The sequence below is a fragment of the Nyctereutes procyonoides genome, unplaced genomic scaffold (genome assembly GCF_905146905.1).
Source record: "Nyctereutes procyonoides isolate TBG_1078 unplaced genomic scaffold, NYPRO_anot_genome, whole genome shotgun sequence".
Classification (NCBI taxonomy): Eukaryota; Metazoa; Chordata; class Mammalia; order Carnivora; family Canidae; genus Nyctereutes; species Nyctereutes procyonoides.
In genome coordinates, this window is record NW_026575122.1 from 127,461 (window position 1) to 145,500 (window position 18,040).

An 18,040-nucleotide genomic window follows, 5' to 3' on the forward strand; every position below is an offset into this window, starting at 1 on the left:
GCCAGGTGCGGCCCCGCAGGTACAGCCCTGGCAGGTGCGGCCTCGCAGGTACGGTCGGTGCGGCCCCGCAGGTGCGGTCGGTGCGAGCCCGGCAGGTGCGGCCCCGCAGGTACAGCCCAGGTGACGCGCAGCCCCCGCAGGTGCGGCCGGTCGGGTCGCCGGGCGCAGAGCCCGCCCCCCGCGCCCCCCGCCCCGGGCCCCGCGCCCCCGCCGCCACTTACCGAGGCCGAGGGCCAGGAGCAGGCGCGGGGCGGCCCGGTCCATCGGCCCCACGAGCCCCGCCCCCCGCGCCGTCGCGGCCCCGCGGATCCCGAGCCCCTTCCCGCCGGGCTGGGCGGCGACTGCGGCGGGGACGGAGCCGGTTTATGGCCGCGCGCTCCGCACACGCCCCGCGGGAGGCGCCGACGCCGCCGGCAGCCCCCACGCGCCTCCCCCCCGCGGCCGCTCCCCTGCCCCGGCCGGGTCCCGCCCGCCTCCCTGCGCCGGGGACGGGGGTGGCGGGGGGAGGAGGAGGGAGGAGGTAGGGGAGTGGGGGGGCGGGGGGTGGGGGGACGTAGGGGAGTGGGAGGGGCCGGGGGAGGTGGGGGGAGGTAGGGGGTGGGGCGAGGGGTGGGAGTTGGCAGGGGCGTGGGGGGCGGAGGGAGGTAGGGGGCGGGGGGTGGGGGGAGGTAGGGGAGTGGGAGGGGCCGGGGGAGGTAGGGGGCGGGGGGTGGGGGGAGGTAGGGGAGTGGGAGGGGCCGGGGGAGGTGGGGGGAGGTAGGGGAGTGGGGGGGGCCGGGGGAGGTAAGGGGGGCGGGGGGTGGGGGGAGGTAGGGGAGTGGGGGGGCCGGGGGAGGTAAGGGGGGCGAGGGGTGGGGGCAGGCAGGGGTGCGGCCGGTCCACGCGGCGCTCCCCCCGCCCCCCGCGGACCTCCGGGCTGCACCTCGGGAAGCCTCTCTCAGCTCAAGTGTGCCGAGCCCTGGGGTGGGGTTCGCTCCCGCGAGGCGCCCTAGACGCCCCCTGCCCTCGCGCCGCCCCGCGCCCTCAGCCCTCGTGCCCTCACTCGCCCTAGAGACCCGCTCCCTGCGCCGCGCCTGTGGAGGGGGACGCCGGGGCTGGTGGCTTCCCGCACCCGCCCCCGCCCGCACCCACGCCCGCCCCCGTCCGCACCCGCACCGGCACCCGCACCCACGCCCGCCCGCGCCCGCGCCCGCCCCTGCTCGGTCCGCCCCAGCGTCCCCGCGGCACCGAGGCGCCCGCTCGCCTCCAGGGACCCGAGGTCAGGCTCCCCCGGCCGCGCCCTTCCGTAGCGCCCGGAACCCAGGAAACACTCCTGAGCCCGCGGACCGCACTCCGGCAGGTGCCTGCTTCCTCCCATTGTTTGAATTAAACAATTGCTACGAGCCCTTCTCCACACGTGACATTTCATTTCAAAACCGAGTCATCCTACTTCAGTGCCCCGAGTCGTCCTACTTCAGTGCCCCAGGTAACTGATGCTTGCGGGGGTAAAAATCAACCATAATGCTCAGAATCCCATGCTCGGCCCGTAGGAGAGGCCATAAGCACCGATAGGGCCGGCTTGGGTTTAGAGGAATCCAAGGCTGTGGGATAGAAGGTTACTGCACCCCAAGTGAAAAGGGCAGGTGCACAGAGGACAAGGGACTCGGGCCTCGCCATCTGCCTCCCCCTCTCCTTCCCTTTTCTTTTCTGATATTCTCTCCTCCCTCCAGGCCTCCGTTAAAGCGTCTTTGGCTCTGAGACCAAGAAGCCGTCCTGCTATCCCCAGCAGAACACCACTATTTTCTTTTTTTTTTTCCATAGATAAAAAACAAAGCACACCTAAGCCAAAAAAAAAAAAAAAAAAAAGGCTGATTGCTCAATATTAGAAAATGCCCAGACTTGATGTAAGTATTCATCATTCATGCCATTCAAATGGTAAATTAACTTTTTCAGGCCACTAGAGTATGAAAGAGTGTGATTTAACACGGATAAATTAATGGCCGGCCCCGAGGGCTTTATTTAATGCCAGAAATAAAATGAGTGCTCTGGGGAATGGGACTTCCAGATTTCCTGGCGCTGGAGGCCCGGTCTCTCCAAGGTCAAGCCCCTGTGCTTTTCCTTCCTTTCTCCTTCCTTCTTTTCTACCTACCCCCCTTCCTTTTTTTTCTTTCTTCTTCTTCCTCCTCTTCCCCTTCTTTCTCTCTCTCCTCAATTCCTTCACTCATGGAGGAAGGTGACTCTGGGATCCAGCCACACACTCTGCAAGACTCTGAGCTTTCTGTGGCCTCCTTTGGGTCACTGGGGTGTGTCTCAGTGCTTCAGATTTTAAGCTGAGCTGCTACTAAGACAAGCTTGGGTCGAAACCGCCAGAGTCACAAGGTAGGACTCGTGTCCCCAGGAGTCCCAGCCAAGGGATCGCTTGGCGGTGTCTTGCCCGTGCCAGCGCCGGGCAGGTGGCAGGTGAGACCAGCCCTCCAGGTCGGTATGAGGCTGGGGCGGGTCCCTCGGGAGGGCCTTCCCGCCCGCAGAGCAGCCTCAGCTGGGACACTCCTCCCCGCCTCGGACCAGACAACAGAAGCTTGTGGTTGCTTGTGGGACACAAACACACACACGGGTGGTGGTAGAAAGGAAAATTTCAGAATGTGTCCTTTCGAGGTCAGCCTGTATTCTCCAGATTGTCGCTTTGGGGCACTCAGTATAAGGAAGGCTCCCTAGTGGTCATTAACTTTATTTAATTCAGCAAGAGTGAGTGAATGAAAACAAATATGAGTGGTGAAAAATTAAAAAAATAATATTTTGTAGTAATGATAAACATTTTGCATTGTAGATTATTAAAAGTTAGTAGCACAATTTATGTCAAGAACTTTCAAATATTCCACTTGAAATTACTGACTAGTCTCTAAGGAAAACCAGCGAAAAATCACTAAGCAAAAGCTGTATTCGAGTGATTTTGTTTAATCTAGTTTTTCTGGAAGAGGGGTTTATTTGTTTTTTTTCCTTATCTCACTGTACTTTCTTCTTCAGTCTTTCAGGGATCCTTTTTTAAAAATCAAGTTTGTTATTTTAATTCCAGCAAAGGCAGCACACAGTGTGGTGTTGGTTTCAGGTGTGCAGTGTGGCGATGCGATGCGTGCGGGCGTTACTCTGCACTCATCGCGGTAAGTACCTATTACACCTATTATCTATTTCATCCATCCCCCTACGCGCCTGTCCTAAGGATCCTTCTTTTTATATGTATACCTCGCTCTGTTTGACTTGCCGTATTTTTAAAATAGTAGCTTAATACAAATTTAATGAATCTAAGATATAATTTTCTCTAGGATATTATACGTATCGGTTTTAGCTCATCATAGTGATCTTTATCTTTACTCATATTCATATATACACCAAAAAGACAACTTCTGGTCTTTTTAAAAAAAATCTGGGCTTTTTGTGCTGGCCCTAGTATAGACTAAGTAGGCAAACACCTCAATGGCATAATTTTAATACCAAAATATGCTACAATATAGCAAGGCCTTGGATATCCCAACCTAATAAGCCTACCATAGTGGCTCCATCCCCTCCTACGTGGTCCCTGAGTACGACACTCCTCTGGGTAGGATAACAGAAGTGACATATATAACCAACCATACAAGTGATTTTGGAGTCTGTTCCTTCGGTTCAAATTGGAGCTGCGTCACTGAATCCCACAAATCACTCACCTTTCTGAGCCCAGTGTCCCCCTCTCTAAAATCTGATGGTGATGATTTGCAGTTTTTATGAGCCCCAATGATAAATACCTCTAAGGCAAAAATCTTGCATATTAGATGTTATTCAGTGAATTACAGTTGTCATATTAAAACCTATTTATAGAGAAAGAGAAAGTGGGGGCTGGCTTCCTTCACTAGCCCTTTCTTACTAATAGTTGTGGGGGGAAGGAAAGAGCACCCAGCAAAGCCTCGATGGGAAGGAAACAGGGAGCCTAAAATTCTGTGGATTTGGGCGCCAGCTGCCTCTTCACCCTCCTTTAGACCCTTCTGACCTTCTCCGCCCTCCTTTTTTATCCCTCACCTCTCTTTCAACTCTCTTTTAAAGGACCAGCATGACACATAACTCAGGGTGTGATAATTTATTAAGTAGTATGTTTTGAAGGTCTACATAAACGAGCTATCTAGTTTTCCGAAGTCCAAAGAAATAAATTAATCTTTTAAGTCAAAGAAATTAATGTTCAATGAGCTTATAATAAAGTAAGTAGAATATAAATCCTCCAGGCTCTAGATGCTCATGCCCTCTCCTCCTTCAACTTTTTAGGAAAGAAAAGGGAGAGAGTAGGAAGTGAGCAGCAACACAGGGAAGGAGAGAAGACTTAAGTTTGAAATAATTCTTTAAAAAGATCTTTCATGGAAGCAGAATGGTATTTTCAAGAGGTGGATTAGTAAGGAAAGTGATATCTATCCTTGTATCATGAGCATTTCTCACCCTTCATTTTAGGGTAGAAACATTAGTATATTGGTTCTAATCTCAGTATAATTTAGTGGCCCTTATGAGTCCCACAAACAATTCAGTTATGTCCTAACTTCATAATCCTTGGAGTTCAAGGTTGTTTTTTTTTTTTTTCAGAGACAACCATGTGTGTTCATTTAATGATAGCTTTAAATAGCTTTTATGTTTCTCATAGTATAATTTTTTTCTAAACTATTTCTTTAGGGACGCCTGGGTGGCCCAGCGGTTGAGCATCTGCCTTCAGCCCAGGGTGTCTCCCAGGGTCCTGAGATCGAGTCCCACTTTGGGCTCCCCACAGGGAGCCTACTTTTCCTTCTGCCTGGGTCTCTGACTCTCTTTCTGTGTCTCTCATGAATAAATAAATAAAATCTTAAAAAAATAAAAATGAAAAGTTTCTTTAGCCCTGTAATATATACCTACCATCTGTTTGTAAATACAGATTTTTTTAATGTCATATGTAAATACAGATTTTTTTTTTAATGTCAAAACTGGGTGGGGGGACACTTGGGTGACTCTGTCAGGTAAGTATCTGACTTCTACTTGACCTCAGGGTCCTGGGGTGGAGCTCTGCGCTCAGCGGGGAGTCTGTTTGTCCTTCTCCTTTGCCCGCCCCCCCTTCTCCTCCCCTACCCACTCATGGTTTCCTTTTTCTCCCTCTCTTTCAAATAAATAAAAAAATCTAAAGAAAATAAACAACAAAAAAATAAACTAAAATGTTCAAACTGGTATACAATGTTCACAAATGATTTAGCAAGAAATAGGATATCATGCCTGCAGAATTTTCTGCTATTTTTGTCTTCAGTTCCTGGTATATTGGAAGTCTCTATTGTCTCTACTAATGACTACGAGAGGCCTTTAATGCTTTTGTCTTCAGTATTACCACCTAATGCTGGTCCATATAGATAGTTATTTTTGAGACTCAAAAAGTTGTAACCCACAAATGCAAAGAAAACCAAGTGAACATCTCTCTTTAAATTTGCTGTGTTTAGATTTTGTGCCCCGGGGAAAGAGAAGAATAGATTTGGGTGAGCATATAGTCTCTTCCACAGCTACCAAATGAAATGAGAAAGAATACATGTGTGAATACACTTATGCAGGGTAATCACATTGATTCATTGTTTGGTAAGACATTGTCTGCCCCCAGAGAAAGTGATACTCTTGCTAACCTTGGTTCTAGGCTGAAATTTTAACCAGATATTACGGATATTATGTATGAAACTGCTTTGGCAACTAAAAAGTTATACACAAGTGTGAAGTACTATGATTATTTCTCATTTTAGCTTCATGCTCTGAAAAAATACATAATGAAAATGTAAACATTTACCCTTAACAATCATAGCTAATTTACAATTTATCAGTCCCAAGCTGCATATTTTTTGATACTTTAACATCTTTGACATCCAGATGTATTTCTGCTGCTGCCAAGCAGTAGTTATAATGAAGTTGCCATGGCTTGTGCAGAGTTTCAAAGGCTTAGAAGAAAATCCTGCAGACCAACGGGGAACACCCTTTTAAGTAATGCTACATCACCAACACTTAAAGGCATGAAGGAAAATAATGTGTGGAAAGACAAAAATACCAATGATTCAAAGTTGAAAATGTTTAGGAAAAGTAGAACTTGGAATTGAAAAAAGTCTTAGAAATATATTAAACTTATTTCACTTAATATTTGTTCCTTCTTATGCATACATGATATATATGTATATTAATACTGATATGTATATGCATAACATATATTCTAAGAATTGATGTATAAATAAGTCAAAAATATCTCTTTCAACTAGAGTAAAATTAAAATTCTAAGAAATAAGAAAGCATTGGTTATAATTTAAATTTTTTAATTAAAAAATTCTTCTTGATTGTCATAAAATAATGGTGCATCTTATCAATGGCCTTCCAATATTAGATAAAATATGGCATTTTGGACTCAAATTATCTTTTAAGGAAATTTTTATTTTGTTTTATTTTAAGATTTATTTATTTATCTGAGAGACAGAGAGAGAGCAGGAGGAGGGGCAGAGAAAATCTGAAGCCGACTCCCCACTGAGTGCAGGGCCTAATGTGGGGCTTGATCCCTTGACCCCCAGATATTAACCTGAGCTAAAACCAAGAGTCAGATACTCAATCAACTATACCACCCAGGCACCCCTGTACTCAAAATAATAAACTCCCAGGATCCTCTAGTCTGGGACAGCTCTCCTTCTACAGATATGCTGATGACTCAGTTTATGACTTCAGGGCTCCCTGCATAACACTCAAATGGTTTTGCTAAAATTTTCATTCACTAAAATTATATTTTCCAGTGAACAAAATTGCCAGAGAGGCTTATAAGAAGTTCAAAGTTGTCATCTGAGAAAGCTAACGCATTGAGACATTAATACCATTTACCATCATCTTAGTTTCAGGGAACTAGTTTAGTATAAAAGGTGAGATGTGACAAGTAATTTCCAATTGCTACGTAAAGCATCATAAATGACAACTGGCTGGGGTGTTAGTCTCAAAATTAGGTCAGTTTTCTGTGGCAAATGAATAAGAGAAGGAAGTAAGATCCAGTAAAAGGTCCACAGAGGGAGAGCCATGATCTTTGCTTACCCTCCGCTTTGTCCATGGTCCACTTTGACCTGCAGGGTAAACTTTCACCCAGTCCTCCACTACCAGAAAGACCTACAGAATTTCACCAGAAATACAAATGTAGGCAACTCCACACTCTAGTTGGGGTTGAGCTGAATGAACCGGGAGAGCAGGCCTTTCTCCTCTGCCCAGGTAAAATCTGATTAAGATGAGCATTGCAATGGTGTGAATATCTACTTCTAATTTTATAAAGACCCCTTATGGAGATAAATATACAAATAATCTATTATTATTTTTTCTCGCTTAATTTTCATCGTAACCTTGCAAGGCGTTACTTCTCCCATCTTAAAAACAAAACAAAACAAAACAAAAAAAACTAAGCCTAAAGTAAATTAAATGACTTGCTTACGGACACAGAGATGGGATGTGATATAAATAGGCCTCACTCTCAAAGCCTATGGTTTAGAGCTGCAGACTTTTCTAACGTAAGATCGGGCCTGTCTTTCCATCTGCAAGATGGAGGTAAAACAAAATCATAGGGGACATAACGCAGTTAATGACGTACTTACATTCTGGGGATGGTGCCGTATATCCTGACAATGGAATCCTACAGGCCCTTGATAAACTTTCCTTCTTCGTCTGAGCCTGAATGCGGGAGGTTTGCGTTGGTGGTACAACATCCTACCACTGCAACCACAATGAAAAATTATTTAATCTTCTTAGAAATCTTAGACCAACTTTATAGACTATAGCAAAAAGGTAGGACTCTATAAAGCTGGAGGAATCTTGGTTTGAGATGTTCTAAATTCAGACACCTAAAATTCAGAGGACATTCCAGGAATGATCTTAATGACTAATTCTTCCTTCAGTAAGATGCAAAGTTTCTGAAATACCTGTAAGAAAAGTCTGCAAAGTTTATTATGCCTTCCAGCTTCAGGATTAGTTCTCAAAAAAAAAAAAAGTACTAAAAATATTTAAATGTGGAAACAAAGGAAAGTATATTAAGTGTCAACAAACTCGTGGTCGACTAAATTATTACAGTAATTAATTCATCTTTTGAGGGGTGCCTGGGTGGCTCAGCAGTTGAGCACCTGCCTTCAGCCCAGGGCATGATCCCAGGGTCCTGGAATCGAGTCTTCAAAAAAATAATTCATCATTTGATTACTCTATTAATAAATTTTCCTACGGAGCTTACAATGAACCAAGCAGAGTGAAACTCAAAGATGATAGCTATAACTGTTTCTTTCTCTTTTTTAAGATTTTATTTATTTATTCATGAGACAGAGAGAGAGGCAGAGACATAGGCAGAGGGAGAAGCAGCTCCCTGTGGGGACCCTGATGTGGGACTCGATCCCAGGACTGGGAACCCGCTCTGAGCCAAAGGCAGATGCTCAACCGCTGGGCCACCCAGGAGTCCCTATAACTGTTTGTCTCATGCCTTTTCTCTAGGTCACATCCTGATCTGTCCTCTGAATTTTATCAGTTTTCAAGAAGAAGTAGGGAGACCAAGCCTGGGATCAGGAAAGACATTTCCCCTAGATAAAGGGCAAAGCTGGCCTAGCCTGTCTGCCTCCTTTACCCTGTACCATATCTTGTTCTTTCATTAACTTGAAGTCTCCTCCAAGCTAGCACATAGTACCATGAGAGAAGCAACGCCATTGATCCCCTGCTCCTCCGTCTAAAACCTTCACCTCTTAGCATGGCAGCTCACGTGTGAATGTTGGGAGGATCCCATTATATCTTTACCCACGTCAACATTCCTCCTTTGGGATGGAGTACAGGGGGATGTGTAGAGCACATCTAGGGGGTCCTAGAGATGAATGTGAGTGACCAACACTTAACCCATCAGAATTATAATAAATTCAGTGAGAAAAATAATTTGGAAGAGCTTTTAGACAATACTGTCTTATATGTACTGATGTTATAAGCACAAAAAGAAAGTTAAAGTGAGGAATACTGCAGTCTTGAAATTTCTTAGTTAAAAATCTTAACCCTGTCCCTCATCAGCTATGTAACTCTCAGTTAGTAATTTAACTTTCCCAAATCCAAAGTTTTGCATCTTTAAATTGAAAATTATAGCAGAACCTACTCATAGGGTTCCTATGAGGCTTAAATGGGACATTTCATATAAGACATGCAGCATGGTGGCTGGCACATAGTAAGTATCAACTATTAATGTTCATGGTCAGACTCAAGATTGCTTCCACGTTATCCCAAGATTTGGTGCAATTATAGCAATCATTGGTGTGGGATATTAAAAAGAAGCAGATGTGTTAGAAGAGGAGGTAGATATTTATACCTCCATGGGAATCTCAGGGTTTGAAAGCAGAGCTTCTGAAGCATGATAAAAAGCATTAATGGCAAGAAAAGAGGAATAGAGGTTAACATTATTGTGGGAATATCTTGCAATCAATTGGCCAGATAGAGAAATTTTTCCTAATCCATATAATGGCAAAATTGTCCAAATTTTTTTTTCTGCTCTTATCCCTATATTGCAGTTTGTCATTGAATGCTTACCTCGTACCAGGCATTGTGTTGGGAAGTGCTGGGATTACCCAAACAAACACATCAGATATTAGGGAGATCTGCCCGTAGCATCTCTTACCCCGCCGTGGGCACGCTCATTCTGGCCAAAGTGAATGTTCCTGTCCGCTCTAGTTGTTCCATAGATCCTCTTCACAGGTAGGGGAGAATTTGTTTTTTTTTTTTCAGTTAAGGGTACGTAAGTGCCTTGCCCTGTGTGGAATAAAAGTATCAAGGAGCATTTAGTGATCCTCACTGTGAGCCAGGCACGATTCTAAGCATTTTATGCACACTGACTTTTCAAATGCCCACCAAATATACTGTGAAGTGTGCATGATTGCCACCCTCATTTCTGATAAGGCAATGAAAACACAGAAGTAAGTTGCCCCTAGTCACACAGCTGACCATGGCAGAACTATGCTATCGTATGTTCAAGCTGATCCTGGGCATGCTCTTCGGCTCCAGTGACCCAGAGCAGCAAATCACGGCCCAGGACTTTAAGCAGCTCAGATAGTCGTGGTGGGTGAAGTCGATCCCTCTAGCCACCTGCTGAAGTCTCATTAGGGAACAACAGCGCATCTAATGAGTTCTTCACTTGACTTCCCGAAAAAATTGTATCTCTTCAAAATCTAGAGGAAGAGATGGGGTGGGGATTGCTGCTTTGTATGTAATTCTAACTCACAAGGTCAAATTGGTTATAAAGTTAAAACAAAACAGAGGAGAAAAATGACTGTGCAGCCCTAGAATTAGTTATGCCCACGGGGAGAAAGACTAGTGTCAGCCGTGTAGCCTCAGTTGGAAGAAGACAGGCTTGCAAAGGCGTGTGGGAGACAAACAGGCATTATCTGTAGGGCTTGAGAAGCTAAAAGTGAGTGAGGACTTTAAAAGAGTTAAAAGCTCTCAAAAAACACTCCAATGATGTAATTATTAACAATTGCAGTGAAGAATTCTGTAAGAGCTGGAGGAGAAGTCACATGGTCAAGTGCAGATAAGAATGACAGTCACGGGCCTGTGACAGCCGCATTTGGAGAGGCTGAGATGTATGGAAACGACTTGGGAGCACGGCAAGTTTGCCCTATTTACGTTCATGATGAAAACAGCAAATGAGAACATGACCACTTGCTCTGTGCCAGGGCGCAACATACATCACACACACACATTCTTTTTTAGTTTTTAAAATATTTTGTATCGGGATCCCTGGGTGGCGCAGCGGTTTGGCGCCTGCCTTTGGCCCAGGGCGCGATCCTGGAGACCCTGGATCGAATCCCACGTTGGGCTCCCGGTGCATGGAGCCTGCTTCTCCCTCTGCCTGTGTCTCTGCCTCTCTCTCTCTCTCTGTGACTATCATAAATAAAAATAAAAATCAAAAAAAAATATTTTGTATCGAAGCACATTAGTTCAGGTGTCCGACGTGCTGATTCAGCATGTCTTTACCTCATGCCATGTTCACCACCAGCTCACGCACATCTTTTAAAGTCTGTACTTTTGTTACGATTTATTTTTTCTGCCAAGGAAAACAAAAGAGGCAGAAAGGTACTTGAAGAGCTACCACGATCCGAGATGAGTGCAGAATGTCCTTCTTTTTAAAGGCTGAACGGTATCCCATTGATATGTACGTTCCACATTTCCTTTGCCCATTTGTCCATCGATGGGCTTTCAGGTTCTTTCCACATCCTGGCGATTGAGAATAGAGACACAGCGACTATAGACAGGACTGCTACTATCTCTTCGACATTCTGATTTCAGTTGTCTTGGAGTAACACCCAGAAGTGGGATCGCAGGATCACACAGTAGTTCTACCTCTAGTTTTTTGAGCAACTCCCATATTTTTTTTCCATACTGGCTGTACCATGTTGCATTCCACCAACAGTGTGCAAAGGTTCCTACTCCTCCACATCCTCACTAACAATAATTGTCTTTTGCTTTTCAGATGATAGCCATCCTGACAGGTGTGAGTCTCTGTACAAGGCAACCACGTGGATGCACCTTGAAGACATTACACTTAGTGAAATAAGCCAGTCACAGAAAAACAAATACTGCATGATTCCATTTATACGAGGTATCTAAAACAGTCAAATTCATAGAATTGAGGAGTGGAGTGGTGATTGCCAGGAGCCGCCAGGCTGGGGGAGACGTGAGGAGTTACCAATCAACCCGCACAAAGCTTCAGTTAATCGTGATAAATAAACTCTAGAGGTCAGTTGTACGACATTGTACCTACAGCCAATGATAATATATTGTATGCTTGAAAGTTTGTTAAGAGGGTAAATCTCACGTTATGTTCACAATAAAATAAAACTTGAAAAGAATAAAAACACCGAAGTCAATATAGAGATTTTAAAAATTTATTCGTTCATGAGAGACAGAGAGAGAGAGAGAGGCAGAGACCTAGGCAGAGGGAGAAGCAGGCTCTCCACAAGGAGCCCAACGCAGGACTCCATCCCGGGCCTCAGGATCACGCCCTGAGCCGAAGGCAGATGCTCAACCACTGAGCCACCCAGGCGTCCCACCAATATAAAGATTTTAAAAGGGTTCCCCGATCTTTGATGAATTCAAGTGTTTTGATTCATATGAATTATATTCCAAGACGCAGGGATCAGAGAGAGGAGAGGACGAGCTATTAGCAATCTATGTGAAATCAGTTCCAAAAGACCAAAGATAAGGAAATATTCTTATGGTGATCCCAAAAGGGGAGAATGTTTATCACCTAGATGATAAGTTGCTAAACTTAACCAGACTGGTGAGGGTTCTTGCCTCCGTTTCATAAACAACAGTTCTTTCTGGGTTGTTTAGCCTGAAGCAGGGAGGACAGAGGCAAGGAGGGAGGGGGGGAAGATAGCTTGCATGATAGATTTCTTCGAATATTTGAAGAGTTGTCACATAGAAAATAAATTCTATTCGAACTGCTCAGTCCCAATGGTTGCAACAGGGACCCGAGGGTTAGAGGCAGATGAATTTGGATTCAATAGAAAGAAGATCTGTCTAAAATTCTAATGAGAGAATAGATTCCTCTGGGAAATAATGAGTTCCCTGGCACTGGAAATGCTCATGCTGGGTATTGAGAAGGAAATTCAAATAATTCCATGTCACTCGTAACCTGGAGATTCTGACATTCCAAGATGAGATGACCTTAAACAGCCTTTTTCAGCCATAAAACGTGAGTACATGTCAAGATTTCTTCTTTGAACACGGTTTAGAATGACCAGATGGCCACTAAGAAACCATTTCTGCTTAAATTGCCATGAAACGAGACATTTAAAAAAATAATTTAAAAAGCAAGTTAGCATATAAATGGCTTAAGAATTCCCCATATTCTAGACTATCTTCAAATTGCAATTTAATTTAGGACGAGCACTTCTGGTTTATGGTAATATTTATATGCTTACCTGCTCCCATAGAAATAAAAATAAATAAATACTTAAATGTATTTTTTGCAAATCACGGTCTATTTGGTACCATCAGTGATGCAACTGGACAATCTCTGCATCCTTAGTCTATCAATGAGTCCAGGGGAATGTCGATGATCCAGTCATTTCGGTGTAGGTTATGTAGGTTACTTTTCAACATGGCCCAGGTCACCGACTTTGAGGTATCTGGAATATATTTCCAAGCACGCCTGAGGGCATGAAATGGAGATGTAATGCAGCACTAGGAACACGGATCGCGCTAAAACACAGTCAACATACCCGGGAACAAAGAAATCTTAAGGAAGGAGTCTTTGAAACTACAGCCGATGCCCAGAGAAGATGAGGGCAAACCTTAAAGTGCAGCCCAGACTGAGAGGCTGTTATTGAGTCTCCAGCTGTGATGACAAATGACGTTTGTAAATCTTAATAACTTCTAACTGCCGTATGCCTTTCTTTGGGCAAACTGTCAAGATGGTAAATGCAGCAGAAAAATCCCCTTGAGTTCCAGTAAATAACTTTAACTCTCTCCCTTCAAAGGTTCCTAATATGAGATTTTCGTTTTTCATTATGTACCTCTCATTTATTTAGCATCTTCCTCATCCTAAAAAAGCCTTGGAAGCCTCCGTCCTTATTGCTGTCTCTTATGGTCTTTGTTTTATAAATAAGGCATAAGGTCTTTGTTTTATAAGGCGAGCCTCGGCATTGGAGTTAGAATCTAGGTCTCTTCCTTCTGAATCCAAAACGTCACCTGGCACACGATCTCCTTCTGCCACCTTCGTGCTGACAACTTCATTAATAAGACTCATTTCCAGTCAATCCAGACTTGCAAATTGTCATTGCCTATGGTTCCAGGGACAAGAAAGAAATTAGACCCCTCCTTTAGAAACTCACTTAGCAGAAAGTGGTAAGGGAAAGAAATTAAAACACGTTATAAAAACCTCCCCTCAGCCCTCTCAACGTTTACATTTCCATCGTCTCTCTCAGTGTAAAGATATATTTACGCTGCAGTTATTTCCAACTATCTGCCCCCCATGAATCAACATGATGGCTCTGCAAACAATAAACCTCTCTCCCAGCTTTACAGAGAAAATGTGGCCAAAAGTCTTTTGTCCAGAGAAGAGACTCAAGCTGTCTGCACCTTCTTAATGGTCACTTACACGGTGCCCTGCTCAGGAAGAAAGAAATAAAATAACTAAGGATGGAAAATATTATCTTCTCCCTCCCACGCCCACTTCATAGCCTGATTTCCCCCTTCATTTCCAATGTGATAGCATTCACCCAGACCCTTATCGTCTCATGCCTGGAATGATCTGGTTTTCCCAATCCCACCATTATTTCTCTGCTTCATTCCCCTCATACGTAGAGGGGAGAATAATAACGATTCCTCTCTCATTGGATGACTGTGGGAAAGAAATGAGTAAACACGTGGGAAGCGTTTCGATGGGTATCTGGCATACAACAAGCACTCAATAAATGTTAGCCCCAAGTAAAATCTTACCCTCTACACTATAAAACTGATAATTCTACAATGAAAATCTGGGTATATCCAGAATCCACCGCGTCCCATCTCTTTCATGGTTACGCTGTCTGGTCCAAACCACCATCATCACTTGTCTAGAGTATCCCAACAGCCTCTTTACTGGTCTTGCTGATTCTGCTCTGGACCTTACACTGCAGACTGTGCCTAGCTCAGGAGCCCAAGGATCCCTCTGAATTTTAAGTTGGCTCTGACCACCCTCTGTTCACTCTTTCTCATGCTCGTGTGCACTTGCTCCCTCCCTCTCTGTCTCTCTGTCTTCCCATTCCCTCCCTCTCTCTCCCTAATGGCTGTTCATCTCACTGCAATATAAACCTAAGTCCCTATAGTGGCCGATAAGGCCTTGCAGAGCCCATGACCTCCCTCCAGTTACGCCCCTGATCTCATCTTCACCTACGCGGCTCTTAGTTTACTTAACTCCAGCCCCCCAGGCCTCCAGGATTCTTCACACAAGCCTGGCTTGCTCCCAGATTGAGGCTGGTGAACCCCGATTTCCTCTGCCTGCCACACCTTCTCCTCCCACCCCTCCCACCCCATCTGCATCACTTCCTCCAGTTTCTTCAAATCTTGAAGGGCCTTGTCCACCCCAGCATGACCGATCCCCTTAATCTGTTCTTTATTTTTCCATGGCACACACCAGCCTTTATGATAATATTGATGGTTTCCCACCAGTAGAAAGCAAACCCCACAGGGACAGAGATTTTTATCACATAGGTTATTGATGTTCCCCTAATGCCTGGAAAAATGCCCGGCACATAACATGTTCCAAACACATGTATCCTATAAAACAGTGAATAAATAAATGAGTAGATGTGTTCCCATTCTGCTGCATCCCCCTCAGGCTTTCCCAGCTGCCAGAGGTCAGGCCAGACTTCTTAGCCACAAAAACCCGTAACCCTCTGCCCTTCCCCATTCCTTCAGCCCTGCTCTCTGCCAGCACGCTGCACTTGGGGTGAACCACTTGGACTGTTGTTGCAGCTTCTTGGTCCTACAGCCTTCTGCTGACCTGAGTGCCTGTGCTCTCTCATCTACCCGGCAAATATCTCCTACCCTCCAGGACGTCACCTGGACTGCGAAACTTCTCTTGATTCTCCAGTTCCCGGCAGAGTGTATTCCTCTCCCCTTTGTGCTTCTGGTCTAACCTGAGAGACTCTTATCTCAGCATCAGTCACTGCAGTGGTTTCATTTGCTCTCACTGGTTTCCACGGCTATCCGCTTGGACCACATGAGGGCAGGGAACCTACTCATTTGCCCAGCACGGTGCAACCAGGGCAAACCAGGTCTTATGGGTCACAGTACTCAAGATAGACTGCTGTGTATGCTTAGGAAAGAGTAAAAAATGTCCACTGGACCCTGCTGGTTCTAACACATCTAATAGCAGAGGGTGGGTTAGACAGGAAAGCACCTCCGGGTCAGCTATCCTGCCTCGGTGCTTGGAACTCCAGCCCAGTGCTGATGCTCTCAAGGAAGATAAGGGAGCTGAGGCAGAGGGTACTGCATGTGGACGGATGGAAGGCGGGGGTCCCACCAGGAGCGCACGGAGCCCTGGGCTACAGGCTTCATATCCGCTGACGGAGGCAGGGTGGTCAAGGTAGAGGTCCCACTGGGCCACCTGAATCTCTAGGTCTTTCCTGAATTGCATTAACTCCAGGCTGTTCCTCTTGAAGCACGGGGGCCAGGGGATAGGCAATCACACAGGAGGGGATTGCTCCAAGGAGCTTCCAGTAGTGGAAGCTAAATAAGATGCTAGGCAGGAAGAGATGAGGAGTCAGAGAGAGAGAGAGAGTAAAGGAGAAAGAGAAAAGAAAAAAAAAACCAAGAAGTGCACTTTTCCTCCATCAAAACCACCCTTGCAATGCCCCACATGCCATTAGCCCAAATTTCAACCCAAAACCTTTCAGTGGGGGTGATCCCTGAGCACTAGCCCCATAGAGCTTCTTATGGTGCTGCCCTTTCACTATGGCTTTTAAGTATCCTCCCCTTTTCCCACTGATCATAAACTCTCCTTCGGTTCAGGCATTTTCCCTGGTTCTGTTATCCGTTCCTTGGGCCAGGGTCACATAACATGCTGACTAAGGTTAATTACTTCATTAATTCCCCTACTTTCCCGATGCGCAGTATTACTTTTATCACCTTCTGTTCAAAGATGAGTTGAATTCATTAGTAGGATTTTGTGCGTGAAGGTCAGTTAAACATCAAATTGCAGGCCAAGAGAGAGGAAATAAGAAAAGCCCATAGGGCTGCCCCTGAAAGTTCTCTCCCAAATGTGGTCTGTGCTCAGTTTATCTTGCTGAGCGTATTATAACCCACCGCGGGCACAGCTCTGCTTCCTCCACCCCACATTTTCCAGCAAAACACATACCCACAGCATAAACAGACCAGGAGAACCGTCTGCCACCTTCCCAGGGTACTTCCTTCACCCTCACATCCGCCCAAGCCATTCATTCAACAATCAGGAGGACGGTACCTGCTATATGCCGGGAGCACTGCAAGGCTTTGGGCAGGTAGCATATTCCGTACGACTCTGCTCTCAGAACATAGGGTGTGATTAAAGAGCAGAAAAATAAATCAATGGTTTTGTAAAGTGTGATGAATATACAGTGACAATAACACGAGTAACAATGGTGGCTGAGATTAATTAAATGTGTACTATGCTCCAGTCACACTTAACTCTTCACATATTATTAACTCATTTATCTATTAAGTCAACAGCCCTATAAAGGCAAATACTATTATTCTTCTCTGTTTTGCAGATGAGGAAAATTGAAGCACAAAGAGTTAAGTAATTCGTCCAACCAGTTGATAAAGGTCTGAGTCCTGATTCAGGCCCAGACACATATCCTGAGGCACATAAAACAAATTGAGGGGCCAGGACTCCATTCTTCAACTCCACCTGGGAACACTTCTACACCTGCGGTCTGTGTTCCTGACTCGTTGGCCAGCACTTCTGTGGCACACAGAGCACTTGCGTGTGCCATGCACTGCTGGCTATACAGAAAGCCTGCAAAGTTGAGAGCACAAAGCCATGTAAGGTGCAATAGTAAAATGGTACACTTGGCACGGTACAGGAAAGCTATAAATAAGGTACAGAAGAAGCACTGGGCAGGGAGTGGGCCTGCTCTCCATGGTAAAGATTAGGGAAGTTTTATCATGGAAGGACTTTGCACAACCAGGAGTAGGAAAGCATTCTTGAAAGGGGGGCGCCTGGGTGGCTTGTGGTTGAGCATCTGCCTGTGGTTAGGTCGTGATTCCGGGGTCCCGGGATCAAGTCCCACGTCGGGCTCCCTGCATGGAGCCTGCTTCTCCCTCTGCCTGTGTCTCTGCCCCTCTCTCTGTGTCTCTCATGAATAAATAAATAAAATATTAAAAAATAAAGAACTATTGAAAGACATTAAAGGTGGAGGGAATCCTCCATCACTTTTCTTTAGGAAAGTCTCTCCTCTTTCAAAACCATCCTTGAAATTTTCTTCAAGGAGCCTCCACCTCAACTTTTGTGCTGGTTAATTTCAGGTGTCAACCTGACAGGACACAGGGAGTGGGG

At 45.4% G+C, this 18,040-nt stretch overlaps 2 protein-coding genes across 2 annotated transcripts in view; one reads left to right on the plus strand and one right to left on the minus strand.

Moving 5' to 3' along the window:
- Positions 1 to 356, minus strand: part of BTC (betacellulin) — a 43,220-nt gene extending 42,864 nt beyond the window's left edge. Inside the window, exon 1 of the mRNA XM_055336518.1 lies at positions 222 to 356. Coding sequence (XP_055192493.1) covers positions 222 to 264 — 43 coding nt within the window. The 5' untranslated portion in view covers positions 265 to 356. The remainder of the gene's footprint in view (positions 1 to 221) is intronic.
- A 9-nt stretch (positions 357 to 365) lies between these two features.
- On the plus strand, positions 366 to 11,750 carry LOC129516779 (basic proline-rich protein-like). Its single transcript, XM_055336253.1, has 4 exons — positions 366 to 462; positions 1,052 to 1,465; positions 3,053 to 3,137; positions 11,486 to 11,750. The coding sequence occupies exons 1-4, from the start codon at positions 366 to 368 to the stop codon at positions 11,487 to 11,489; spliced, it is 600 nt and encodes a 199-aa protein (XP_055192228.1). The 3' UTR covers positions 11,490 to 11,750.
- The last annotated feature ends 6,290 nt before the right edge of the window (positions 11,751 to 18,040 follow it).